Source organism: Rutilus rutilus (assembly GCF_951802725.1).
Source record: "Rutilus rutilus genome assembly, chromosome: 16".
In the NCBI taxonomy this organism is placed as follows: domain Eukaryota; kingdom Metazoa; phylum Chordata; class Actinopteri; order Cypriniformes; family Leuciscidae; genus Rutilus; species Rutilus rutilus.
This window is the reverse complement of record NC_140224.1, coordinates 27,180,581-27,194,354: the sequence shown is the minus strand read 5'-3', so window position 1 is coordinate 27,194,354 and position 13,774 is coordinate 27,180,581. Positions and strand designations below refer to the sequence as shown.

The 13,774-nt window shown below is 36.9% G+C and overlaps 2 protein-coding genes and 1 long non-coding RNA gene across 6 annotated transcripts in view; 1 reads left to right on the top strand and 2 right to left on the bottom strand.

Annotated features, from left to right (window-relative positions):
- Window positions 1-3,235, bottom strand: part of slc35f3a (solute carrier family 35 member F3a) — a 10,842-nt gene extending 7,607 nt beyond the window's left edge. Inside the window, exons 1-2 of one of the 3 annotated variants that reach the window (XM_084435207.1) lie at window positions 2,715-3,235; window positions 2,431-2,645 (exon numbers count right to left, since the gene is read on the bottom strand). In XM_084435207.1, the coding sequence (XP_084291333.1) occupies window positions 2,431-2,641 (211 nt within the window). In that variant the 5' untranslated portion in view covers window positions 2,642-2,645; window positions 2,715-3,235. Of the gene's footprint in view, window positions 1-2,430 lie in introns of all 3 variants that reach the window. The other 2 variants (XM_084435206.1, XM_084435205.1) reach the window with 2 other exon arrangements.
- Window positions 1-10,967, top strand: part of LOC311306678 — a 12,379-nt gene extending 1,412 nt beyond the window's left edge. The window contains exons 2-4 of one of the 2 annotated variants that reach the window (XR_014630202.1): window positions 4,210-4,345; window positions 10,433-10,543; window positions 10,847-10,967. This is a non-coding gene — a long non-coding RNA (uncharacterized lncRNA). Of the gene's footprint in view, window positions 1-3,472; window positions 4,346-10,432; window positions 10,544-10,846 lie in introns of those variants that run through there. The other variant, XR_014630203.1, reaches the window with a different exon arrangement.
- Window positions 9,350-13,774, bottom strand: kcnk1a (potassium channel, subfamily K, member 1a). Its single transcript, XM_084435208.1, has 3 exons — window positions 13,249-13,774; window positions 10,845-11,240; window positions 9,350-10,524 (listed from the first exon to the last, which is right to left on the bottom strand). Exons 1-3 carry the CDS (start codon window positions 13,601-13,603, stop codon window positions 10,259-10,261), a joined length of 1,017 nt encoding a protein of 338 aa, XP_084291334.1. The 5' UTR covers window positions 13,604-13,774; the 3' UTR covers window positions 9,350-10,258.

The window sequence follows — 13,774 nt, the reverse complement described above, 5'->3', positions numbered from 1 at the left end:
ATATGTGTATATATATATATATATATATATATATATATATATATACACACAGATGCTGATGTAGTATAAATTATTAATTAAAAAAACATTGTACTTAGCACAAACTTTTAAATGGTACTGTATAAGGTCATATTGTGAATTTAAAGTTACAACTGTGAGATAAAAATGGCAATTGTAAGAAATGAAGTCAATTTCTTTTTACTCAATTTCTTTTTACTTTTTACTTCAATTTCTTTAACAGTCCTCTATATTTGTGACATAATGTAATTTAACACAGTAATAAAACATTTTTTTTAAAGTAAGACATGATTATAAAACATTATAAAAAAAGATACAAGAACAGATAAGAAGCCATATACAAGATCGTCAAATGTATTGCTGTCCATTGCACTGAAGATGTAACATTGTTTTTCCTGCTATGCAGAAAACCATTAATTGTTTTACAAGGCATCTCATTTCTCCTTTATGTACCATACTTGTGTCCTCATGGCATGTCGGAAGACATTTAGTATGTACTGTCCAGAACCAGCCAGGTCTGAAGGATAGAACTGTCAGTGCAAGGAGGACAAGGAGGCAGACAGACTGTCCCCAAGTAGCAGTCAGTCAACACAAACGAATGTGACCCTCACCATAGCCACACCACGGACCAAAGTCTGGGATAGATAATGTGATACAAGTGCCAGCCCGGTGCTGCGCATATTGACCCAGGTATTACGAAGTAATGCTAAAGTGGTTAAAGATTGGGCCTCTAAACCCAATGATTCAAAAACCCAGTATATCGGCAGTCTGGACATCAAAACATGCTGAACTGCCGGCTATAGTTTTTAAAGATGATCGCAGCTTATGCTCTCAGGGGGTTTTAGAGGTCTCAACTGCTTAAGGGTACATTTAAGGAGCTACTGTGGTAAGTTTCAATATGTACATGCAGGAGAGGCTTGAGTTAACTAACTGCACAACAAAGACATGACAGTGTATGGGTTATTAACTAAAACTACTAAAAACATGTCAGTTAATTTCATTTAGTTTGACTTGATGTACTAAAATAACTAAAATAAAAATTCATAAAAACTATATAGACATTCAGTATACATAAAACAGACAAAAACACACAACAAAGTTAAAAAAAGTTTTAGTTAAAATCGAAATAAAATTGCTATGATGCAGTCGGTTGAGGAATTGAAATGAGAATTGAGAGAGACCTCGTCTGCCCCTGATGACTCAGCAAATCTGGGCTCTGACTCAGTTACCATCTTATGCATATAGAATCAGTGCCAGAGCTGCACATCATAACTCTGGCTACAGTGCTCAGCTCAAATACAACAATATACATCATTTGAAAAGAAGGTTCTCTGCGCTTCTGTAATCCACAAACAATCCGGTGCAACCAGGGCAGGACAAAACAAACCAGACAAAAGGAATCGCCGGTGCTGCACAGATGTCTACTAATTAAAATATTTATTTAAGGTGCATAACAATAAATGACTAACGTTTCGATGTAAAGTTACATCTTCATCAGAGTCCTATATACAACAATATACATCATTCGCTAAACAGATATTTTCAGAATATGCAAGACATAAAAATTGCTCTTTTTTTTTTCTTTTTTTTTTAGTACTACATATACACATATAAAAAGTAATAGAAAAAAGTTGTCTACAAATGACTCAGCTGTTTTTCAAATGGGTCATAGATTTTGTTGCTTGTGCGTGGGGTTGCGGAGGAGCTCAGATAGAAGCAGGGGTGTGAAGTTGGACTCTGATTGATGTGTTTGTTTACAGCTCACCTCTCATGTAAAAAAAAAACCATCTATCAAACTAATAGCCTGGACAAACAGCTGAAAAGCAAAAAGAAACAGTCCTCGCTTGAACCTTTATGCCACCTTTAAACTTTTAAGGACTTACTACATAATGCATGTAAAAGTCATATAATGCAATAATGAAATGCGTGTAATACGATTTTTTTTTTATTATGAATTATATAGTACACTCAGAGTTCTACAAAACTCCCTATTGTGACGTATGCCCGAGTGCTTTTCTCCAACAAGTAAAATGTAGGTCAGGACTTGATTTTGTCCACTAGGAATTGATTGGATGGTTGTGGTTTGCTACTGCTGTGATCTCATGTGAGTGACAGGTTGTCCCGCCCTCGCGCCAGTAAACACGTCATCAGAGAACATATGTCATTGCAAGAGGGAGGGGAACTGGGGAAGTTATTTTAACAAAGATGTCCCATGAATTAAATAATAATGCGTGCGTATTATTATTAATGATAAAGTGCACGGATAAATCAAAATTGCAATATTCTGTAAAAAAGAAAAGAAAAAAAGAATTGTCTATGTTGAGTTCATGGTGAATTTAACTTATATAATATGTCTTTCATTCTCTACCTTTAACATAAACACATGCATAAATCAAGTGTAGGCTACTATACCTCTGAGAGACGCGTTCCATGGCACATAGCCATAGTAACCAGTGATCCTCAGAATCCGCTCTTCTATGGATGCGTTGTTGATGTACTCGACAGATCTCGATGACTTCAATTCTTCATTTAGTTCTTCATCAATGACGAGGGATTTCAGCTGTCTGATCTCAGGACTGATATCTGACAATCGGCGCGGACTCATGTCTGAAGGCTTTATCATTCCCCTGAAGTTAAAGAAGAGACATCAGAACACAGTGGATCTCAGCGGAAATGTAGAGCTTAGAAGAACCAACCTGCATGTAAACACAACGTCAACACTGCAAATTAGAGGCACGACACAACGCAATACGACAAAATGCTGCCAATCAATGAAACTGTACAAAACTGCGAGAGTCAGAACTTGCAGTTGCGCTGAACCGCTGTCTTAAACAGACAATAGTGTAAACTTGTTTATGGTACTTATCACTGCAGGCTAGACGAATGCATTTAAAGGACTAAGGATGCATTTAAATTCAATGAGCAGTTCGTGCGCACGCGCTCATTTTGAAGCCTCTCATATTTATTCGCCAAGAAATGTATAACTCACTCTGAGACTGAGAAGTTCTGTTTCTTTCGGCACTCTGATTAGCCCATTTTAAGAAGTATTTAAAGAATCAATCGTTTAAATCGTGACTGTTCAGGGTAGTCAAAATCAGATGCGTTGAGCTGGAGCTTCTCTGCCGTATGAAGACACGACCACCTGTGACCGCAGTGCGCCTGCGCGGACCAAAATTCTGAGACCCAGTAAGTTATGAGCTTCCAATCTAATCCATGGATGCTTCATCTTCTATGGACGATTTTACACATGCGGACCACCAAAATACTATCTTAAAATACACTTTTCAAACTCACTATAATTTATTTAATTTGGTCACTAACAATGTCCAATAGTGCATGCGCATAAATCATAGGAAAATAGTCTTTTTTTTATTTTATTTTTTAAATCACGAGCATTCAGTGGAGGAAATATCTTTTGTAATAAAATGGCAGACTAAAGGCTCATACCCTCATATCAATATCAAATTTATTTCTAGAACACAGTTCCAGTAAGTGCACTCAATAACGTCCACAATTGTTTCGGACACTGTTCCCTCAAATAGTGTCCAATTTAAAGTCTCTATCAAAAGTTTTTTGGCTTTTAGTATGAATATGTTAGCCTTACTGTTATCTATAAGCTAGTGTACTCCAAAACAATGACAAAATTCGCATTTAGAAGACCGAACCTAACGTTGAAAATGAAAATCAGGTTGATGTCAGAATCCAAGGTCAGATTGACGTTAATCTCCAACGTTGATCAGATGTTGTATTGTGGTTGAAAATGAAAATTGGGTTGACGTCAAAAAACCAACATCAGTCGGATCAACCCGACTTTCATTTCCAACCAAAATCCAACATCTGTCCGATTTTGGATGTTGACGTCAACCCGACTTTCATTTCCAACCAAAATCCAACGTCTGCAACCAAAATCATCCCCTGACTGGCGTTACTACTTTCTACTCAAGGACCTTGACAGAAATTTAGTGGAGTAAAAAGTACAATATTTGTCTTTCAAATGTAGTGAAGTTAAAGTAAAAAAGTTTCCAGAAAAAATAATACTCAAGTAAAGTAGATACTCAAAAAGTGTACATAAGTCCAGTACTCAAGTAAAGGTACTTTGTTACTGTCCACTTCTGCTTTTTACACATCCTTGTTGTGTTGCTCTTGTGATGCCCATTAAATTTAGCTGAAGCACAGTGTATTTTCCTTTAGTTGAACAGCTACACTGCAGCAAACACAGCAGCCCAGCACAGCCCATCTGTCTGGCACAGCAGAGATGCCAGTGCATGGCAGGGGGGAAGAAGGAAACTGGCCAAGACTTAGATGAGGAAGGAAGTGGATCTTAGAGGTTGGTAAGCTACCCATGAAGACAACATTGTAGGCAAAGCCTGTTTTTTCCCCACACAGAGTTTTAGACTGATCCCATACATGTACATCATACATGCTCATATGCATAATTTTTACATTCCAGAAGATATGTGAGTGGTACCTGACCATGCTAAACTCAATAACACCAATTATATGGTGCTGTGGGTGGTTACCAGGGTGTTGCTATGCGGTTGCTAATGCATTCTGACTGGTTATTAGCATTTGTTTTGTGCGTTACAGCTGGGGTCAATTTAATGTTTGTTTAATCATTCAGTGTAAATCTATGAGATTTTTTACCTGCATTTTATTGTCCACCAAATAAAAATCTTAAACTTGTTAAGAAAAGTGCATATCACAGCAATATCTCTTCATCAAGCCACACAATTTAAGAACTCAGTCATGACACAAACATTGTGGAATGGAGTTTGCATGCTAAAGTTTGATGCAAAGTTCAATCTTTCACATCTATAACAATTAAATGAGCAATCATAACCTAATAGTGATGCAGACCTTAGCAAACACCGTGTTAGTTTTCACATATAGTACATGTATGTTAGTTCATAATCATGTTTAACAAGTTCCACATTTACTTTTTCACTAGTTTATGGCATTTTTCATTGCTGCTGTTGTACACTCTAAAAACTGCTGGGTTGTGTTAACCCAATTTTGGGTCAAATATGGTCTCACCCAACGTTGGGTTAAAAAATGCAATTTAAAAATGGACAAATTGCATTTTGGACAAAATCAAAAATGGACAAAAATGCAATTTAAAAATGGACAAATTGCATTGGTTACATTAAAAATGTAAACCAACGGCTGGGTTTGTCCATTTTTAAATTGAATTTTTAACCCAACGTTGGGTGAGACCATATTTGACCCAAAATTGGGTTAACACAACCCAGCAGTTTTTAGAGTGTAGCACTTTACAATAAAGTCTCATCTGTTATAGTTAATACATTATCTAACTAACCATATTGCTTATAATAACCATGAGTATATCATTTTTAAATCATTAACATTAGTAAAAATCTAATTGTTCATTGTTTGTTCATAGTTCAGAGTGCATTAACTAAAACAACTTTTGATAAAAATGCATTAGTAAATGTTGAAACTATATAATTGACTAAGATTAATAAATGCAGTAGAAGTATGTTCATTGCTCATGTTAAATAATATAATAAATGTTAACATTGAAAACTTATTGTAAAGTGTTACCAGTTATTTTAGCAAATTTAACAAAGACAAATAACCAATTTTATATTTCACATGAACAGAATTGCAACAAAAACCTGTGAATTTGCTGCCTGTTATAAAAAATAAAATAAAAATTAAAGCCAGATTTCTAAATTAAATAGCAGAGGAAAGAAAAGCAAGACTTTAAGACAGTAAGTTGAGGATTAAAAGATCTATGCTGGTTATCAAAGCCAGTCTTATTAATAAAACACCTTAAAATCCTCATAATGCCATTAAAATGTCACTCAGATTAGCTTTTCAGCACTTAATCAAATGTATAAGTTTTTACCTTTCTTTTTGAGGACATAGTTGCACACAGGGTGCTGGAGTTTGGTCCCCTTTCTGCATTGCGCCGGCACATCATGGGGATCTTTTCCCTGCAGTGTGGCAGCTTCACGGTCCACAGCCAGGTTTTGAAAGATGGCTGGTTGTGGGGGTGTGAGCCACGGTGTGTGTGTGTGTGTGTGTGTGTCTGTGTGTGTGTCTGAAGGGGAGTTCATTGTAACTGGTTGGCACCTATCGATCGGAAGATCCGTCTCCACCGCCTCAGTCAGGAGACCTGCTTAGCTAAGCAAAAACTTCTGACAGCGCCATCAATACCTTCCCGACACCTTCCGTTGGAGAACGCCGTGGGGAGAAGCCACTGTATATGCTTAACTCAAAATTGAGCTTGGCACACACTGTAGCGAGACCTGACATCTAATGAAGTAGCATGGCTTGGATAAACACAGGCCATGGGAGAGGGAGTTTAATTGAAAAGTCTTGGGTGAGAACTGTCGAAGCGCTGGTGGAGATCATTCACATTTATCAAGGACAAACCAAATGCAAAGTTAAAAGGAGACATTTATAAATAAAAACTGCAGTATTCAATAGTTTGTTCTCTTTAAGGAGAACAGAAGGGATGCCACCTGGGACGAGATATGTTTTTTTCGAAGTGAAAAGATCAAATTAGACCCTTGGGGTAAGATGGTTCCCCCATGATTTGGTGCAGTTATTATTTTTAATTTAATATTTATTGTAATTCATGAGGTTATTTTCAGTAATTCCATAAGTTAAATGTACATTTTAGACATCTAACCTATAAGCTGAGTGAAATCATTCAAATTTAATTCATGTTGCTGTTATGTCATATCATATCTTCAAATAGGGAAATGTAATATGTATAGTTGTATGTTAATCTTTCAACATTCAGACAAAATACCTTTACCTTTGGTACCACACATCCAATTTTCAATGGGAAAGTAAATTCAAGAGATCTCTTTAATATCTATGTTCTTTCTCCTATATAACAATGAGAATGAATGGAGATCAAATGGAGATTTTTGATATTGTGGTTTGGAGTTTCTGAAGATATTTCAGTAATGTCTCAGATTGTTGACACAGTCAGATATCTAAAATATTTATCATCAAATACTTCTGAAGCCAAATTATTTATATAAATGTCTTACTTTTTTATTATTTAAATGTTTTTAAGTATTTGCTATAATAACCATATTCACATTAATATTGAGATGTGTACTTTTACGGTTTGTCAGCAAATGTCTATTGTGCCTATTTTTTTTCTCCCTAAGAATTTTAGAAGAAATATGTGACCCTGGACCACAAAACCAGTCACAAGTAGCAAGGGTATATTTGTGGCAATAGCCAACAATACATGGTATGGGTCAAAATTATCGATTTTTCTTTTATGCCAAAAATCATTAGGATATTAAGTAAAGATCATGTTCCATGAAGATATTTTGTAAAATTCCTACCGTAAATATATATATATATATATATTAAAAATTGTGAGTAAAATTTTTGTGCAGCAAAAACACGAACATAAATGGAAACCTTTAAAGGCGATTTTTTCAATGTTTCGATTTTTTTGCACCCTCAGAATCCAGATTTTGAAATAGTTGTATCTCTGCCAAATATTGTCCTATCCTAACATCAATGGAAAGCTTATTTATTCAGCTTTCGTGTGATGCATAAACCTCCATTTAAAAAAATTGACCCATGTGATCCATGGTTTTGTGGTCCAGGGTCACGTATCTCATATTAAGTCAGTACAGTAAATGAAGCATTAATGAGATCTGAGGTATAGGAAAAATAATTATATTGTCATTTGAATGGTAATAGTGAATCAAAAATAAAAAAACAACAGATACTAACAAGAAATCATTCTGAACACCAAATATATATATAAAAAAAAACCCATGATAGAAAGAAATATTTACCTTTGGTGAACCCCCTGAAATATAAACTCCTATATCGACTATACAAGCAAAATACATTGTCCATTAACAAACTCACCGTTCTCAACAATAACGTATGCTGTGATGATAATGAGTGCAACATTCAGGTGAATGTCTAGGGGAACTCAAGAAGGTCACTTATAGTTTCACATGCTCTAAGCTGAGGACAACTTATTGAAATATGTCCTGTTCAAGTTTAACAAGGTGAGCTCAGCTGCGTGGCCTTGTTAACATAACCTCGGCTCAATTTCAGCACCACAATTACAGGATGGCATCGAATTCACTTTCAAACAGCAGAGTAAATATCTCTTTTAACAGCACTGAGCAGGCATCCTGATAGACTGTTAACAGACCTTCCAGCTGCTCGGGTCCACAAAGCCTCTTCGCCCCCACTCAGCAAGGTTTTAACACACTGATATAGCCTATAGCAAAATGATCTAGGTAAACTCTGAGAGGTGGAGGAGATGAGTTCGGATTATTTTTTAATATGTGTCCTGCAAATTCTGTTGTGTATGTAGCCTACTGTATAGCATCTTGCTATTTGCTGAAGAATGGACACAATACAATCACATTATCTATTACCAGTTTATTCTGTTTTGATAAAGTGCGACTTGAAACATACATTAAATGCACAACTTTCAGCATTTTAAGGCATGTGAAATAAAATTTAAATATAAAACTGAAAATTATAAATTAATGATAAAATTTGATTTATTTCCTTCAGCAGTATACCCAGTCACTCATAAGAGCATATTGAATGCACTGATGTGACTTCTGTTTTTTGCTTACAATACAACAGTAATGGCACTCAATGCACTACAGCACCCTTAGGTGGTGGACACTGCCTACTGCAACATACAGAACTGCTTCAGGATAGCCATCATTACTAAAGGCAAAAAAACAAACAAAAAAAAAACACAACAATAATCCCTTTAGTATATAAATTAATTATACAGCTTTTTGATTGTCTTATGCCTCTACTAAAATATATATTTTAAATTCCCTTTAAGCATTATGGAATGTAAAAAAAAAAAAAAAGAAGGAATTCACCAGGGACCTGCCCCTGTCTAAAATTCGAATGACACTAGGCATCGTACACTTGCAGACTTTGAATAGGCTTCAGGCAGGAATACACTACACAACCTTTACACTAAACAAATGAGGATCAAACACTACCAGACTTTCAAGTTATGGACACAACAAAATTAGGCATAATTGTGCACATTGTTGCTGCCAAATGAAAACACTAGTTTGATAACATGTTTGATATCCTTTGACGGAATGCTTGGATGGAATCATGAGATTAGAAAAAAAAAATCGGAGTCTGTGCCTGTATTACACTACGTGATTTTCTGCTAAATCTGTCTACACCGACTGCCTAAAATTGGTTCCAAAAGGGTCAAAGCAATGCCATAGAACAGGGGTGTCCAAACTCAGTCCTGGAGGGCCACTGTCCTGCAGAGTTTAGCTCCAACCCCAATTAAACACACCTGAACCAGATAATCAAGGTCTGATTATATGGTTCAGGTGTGTTTAATTGGGGTTGGCGCTAAACTCTGCAGGACAGTGGCCCTCCAGGACTGAGTTTGGACACCCCTGCCATAGAAGAACCATTTATGGTTCCCTAAAGAACCTTTTAGTGGACAGTTCATAAAAGAACCATTTTTCTTAGTGGGATTTTAAAAATCTAAAGAACCTTTTCCCACTATAAAGGAACTTTTGTGCAATGGAAAGTTTCCATGGATGTTAAAGGTTCTTCATGGAACCATCAATAGAGAACCTTTATTTTTAAGAGTGTAGCACTGACTTGTTCAGACAGCAATCAGGGCAAGAATCTGTACAAAAGATGTGTGGTATATTTCAGCCTAAAGCAATTCTTCAAATTAGAATAGCCAGAAAACATGATTTACATTATTACATCTGTAAACCTATAATACAGGATATGGATCCCTTTTAAGTTACCTAACAAGAACCAGAATACAGTATGTACAGCTAGTCTATGACCACTTACCAGTAAACTATTTATTTTCAGAATTCATGGATGGATTTATCCGTCGTACACACACACACACACACACACACACACACACACACACACACACACACACACACACACACACACACACACACACACACACACACACACACACACACACACACACACGCACCTTGATCACAACATGTTTTTCAGTTCAGTAGCTGCAAGAATATCTGATATTATGATATTATGAACTATTCTACAAATTCATACAATCCTTTTCCACAGCACTGTAACTTACCTTTAGCCGGTGTTTCAAGTATTCATATCTATGGTACGTTTTAGCTAACTTAGCAGAGAACACTAACAAAACATTTATGCTCTCAGAGGAGGTGCTTCAGAAACATCGATGTGTCGGGTTCTAGACACAGAATTGCAGGATGCCTCATTGGCCCATTGGTCCATTAGAGGTGGCAGTAGGTGAGGTGGAGACCATGTCATCAGGAAACACATCAGTCTTATCCTCTCTAATTGAGGATGCCTGGTCAGACACAGAGGCAAAGGAGAGGTGATCATGATCCACGATGTTAAGCTGGTCCTCTGTTTTTTGTTTCTTTAGGTAGAAGACCTTCCTGAGATTCTTCAGCTGCTGAAGTTCACAGAAGGTTTCCAGAACCACCAACATCGCGATCAAGCCCAATATCAGATAGACTGTATAGGAGAAAGACAGGTAGGGTTAAAGAGAGATGGAATATGACCCTTGAGGGATCTCTTTAGCAAACTAAGATAAAGTTCAAGTCCACAGTTAAAGTTCTGCTAAATGTTTCATTGTACTATTTCATAATATTACTGTTTTACTGTATTTTTGATCAAATAAATGCAGCCTTGGTGAACACAAGAGACTTTAAAAAACATTAAGAAAACATTCCTGATCCCAATCTTTTGAACAGTAGTGCATGTATGAATGTCAAATGAAATGTACAATATATGGCTCTGTACATTAATAAGGATTCAACTGATTGTGCACTTACAGGTAATGCCCAATTTATAGAGTTCTCGGAATCTCTGGTGGTAGCCCTCTCCTGGTACATAATCACCTAAGCCAATAGTACTAAGAGAGATGAAGCAGAAATAGAAAGACTCTAGGAAATTCCACTCCTCTTCCAGTACTGAGAAGATGATGGCAGGTATGAGGAAGAAGCAGGAGATGGTAATAATGGCCAGTAGGGCAGCGTGCAGGCCGGCCAGCAGAGGTTTGGAAATGCCCCAGCGCCGGTGCAGGCGCTCCACAGGCCTGCGGGTACTGAACTCCATGATCCTCTGGACCACCGCAGTCAGGAACAGCAGGGTGAATGGGATTCCCACCACTGAGTAAATGATGCAGAAGGCCTTACCCCCATCCGACAGAGGAACGGTGTGGCCATACCCTGGAAAGAAAACATGAAGCTCTTTGAAAAGGTCTTTTGTACAATCTAGCATTTTGCTCAAATGAACCAGTTAGGCTAATTTGTGTATTAAACATCATCTTAATGTCATAAAGAAAAGTCACCAGGAATGTCAAGGGTGTTTCCTTTTGTAGAGCTTAAATACTGCTGGATTAAGTTACATAATCCGTGGAAACACTACACACACTGCATGCTTATCCTTCAGACACCCTTCAAATCGCCCACAGATCATCCACATTGAATTACAAAACCACTAGGGTATACCACTGCAAATATATGAGTATGCACTTGCTATATTTGTAAGAGTATCCTAATAAATATACTAAAACCTCTAAAAATGCCTATTTGGTGTTCTGTTTGTTGCTACTTTTATACTAATGTTTAAAGGGTTAGTTCACCCCCCAAAAAAATCACTTCTTCATAGGGTGCCACTGCCAGGTAATCGATATCTGCCATCCCAGAAAAGTTAGTACGGCAGAACGTAGGCTCACTATTGGCCGACGCTGGTCATTTGTGTGATGCGTGTAATGCTGGCCAATAGTGAGCCTATGTTCTGATGTACAACCCAGAAGCAGAGGTGTAAAGTCCAGGTTCAGAAAGTAAAAGTCCTCCTCAGTATTTTGTTCCAATCACCTGGATTTGCTAATTCAGCCAAGAGACAGAACTAATTAGTGAAATCACCTGACTGAGTTCATGGGTGGAATAAACATGTATCAGGGCTTTTACTTTCTGACCCCTGGACTATACACCTCTGCCCAGAAGCGCTGCGCTGTTACACTACGTGAACTCACTCAGAAGCCCACACAGAAGAAAATGAATAGTTGAATAAAGTCGTTATTTTTGTTTGTTTTTTTGCGCACAAAAAGTATTCTCGTTGCTTGATAAACTTAAGGTTGAGCCACTGTAGTCACTTGGACTATTTTAACGATATCTTTACTAACTTTTCTGGGATGGCATATATCGATTACCTAGCAGCCTATGAAGGAGTGAGACAGCTCTCAGATTTCATCAAAAATATCTTAATTTGTGTTCCAAAGATGAACGAAGGTCTTACGGGGTTGGAACAACATGAGGGTGAGTAATTACTGACAGAATTTTCATTTTTGGGTTAACTAACCCTTTAATAAAGCATCTTGAGCACTGACTTTAATGTTAAAGTAGTAACTCAGTCAATTGCCAATTGCATGACACTGCAGGTCATTTGAAATGATGAAGCCCATTAGAAACAACTTGGTCCGTGTGAAATAACATCCAGTTTTTTCTAAAACACATATGTTTTTATCTCATGTGATTGAACTTTTGCAAACTAGTTTAATAAATTAAAAATTAAAAAGAAATAAAAAAAGAAATAATAAGCTAAATAAATTCTCTCTCTCTCTCTCTCTCTTTGTGTGTGTGTATGAAAGAGAGTGTTTAAATTTTATGTTTTTACCTTTTCCTTTTTGCAGATTAAGAAAATATTTTATTTACCTCCTTTTTATTGTCTTATCATATGTTGGCAAGTACCTAATTAATATATTGCAAATGTTAACAATCAGGGCCAGGCCCAAAAAGATTTGTTGACTTTTGATTATTTATGAAGGGAGGGGACCCATTATACAGGCATGTCTCTTTTCTAGAGTTACATGCATGCTTGGTTTAAAGCATATTTTAGTATTTATAAAAAATAAAATTGTAAATGTTTGGGCTGTTTAACAAGACCATCCAAGCTTGTCAGACAACACAGGCGTAAGCTATAGGCTAATGCTTTTATCGCAGATCAGAGAGGACAGGTCGACCTTTAATGAAATGACATCACTGGCCTCTTTTCTGTCTCAGCCTCTTGGGTGAATAATTGTACAGAATGACTTCATATTATCAGAATTATCTCATGTAAATAAACTGTGTTAAAATACACACAGACACAAATATATATATATATATATATATATATATAAATAAAAAAAAGCACTATAATGTATAGTGTTGTGAAGAGAATGTCTGTGCTCACCTGTCGTGGAAAGCACAGTGCTGGCAAAGAAGAGTGCAGATGTGAAATCCCAGTTCCAGCTAGTGGAAACATTATTGAGAACCGACACACCGTAATTACTCGCCTCTAATGCTTTAGCCAGAAACTCCTCAAGTCTTTCATCGGACAGACATTCATTGTCATCTAGAAACTGCTGCTTCACGGCCCGAAGCTCCTTTCGAAGCTGCTCCTCATACGGCAGTTCCACCGCGGAAAACACTAAAGCCCCGAATATCAGATACACCACATACGCTCCCACCAATACCAAAAAATACCACGTAGACCTGTAACCTTCTATGACACGCACACACGAACCTCCCGATAGACACTGAAGCATTGTCTCCCCGGAAAAATAGGTAACGTTAAGATAATTAATACAGTAACTTAGTCCAGTCCAATAACAGAATAAACTCGTTTCATACAAAGAAATAAACTCTTACAGCTGTCTTTAAGTTATAATTTCCTGTTTGTCTCCTTGCCGGTATTGCGGAGCTGATGCGACGGACTA

Bases quoted from the DNA above. Each gene is read 5' to 3' on its own strand.
- kcnk1a (XM_084435208.1), bottom strand. From the start codon at position 13,603: ATGCTTCAGTGTCTATCGGGAGGTTCGTGTGTGCGTGTCATAGAAGGT. The intron at 11,241-13,248 runs GTGAGCACAGAC...TTTTCTTTCCAG, and splicing joins CACTGTGCTTTCCACGACAG to GGTATGGCCACACCGTTCCT. The intron at 10,525-10,844 runs GTAAGTGCACAA...TCTCCTATACAG, and splicing joins CTATAAATTGGGCATTACCT to TCTATCTGATATTGGGCTTG.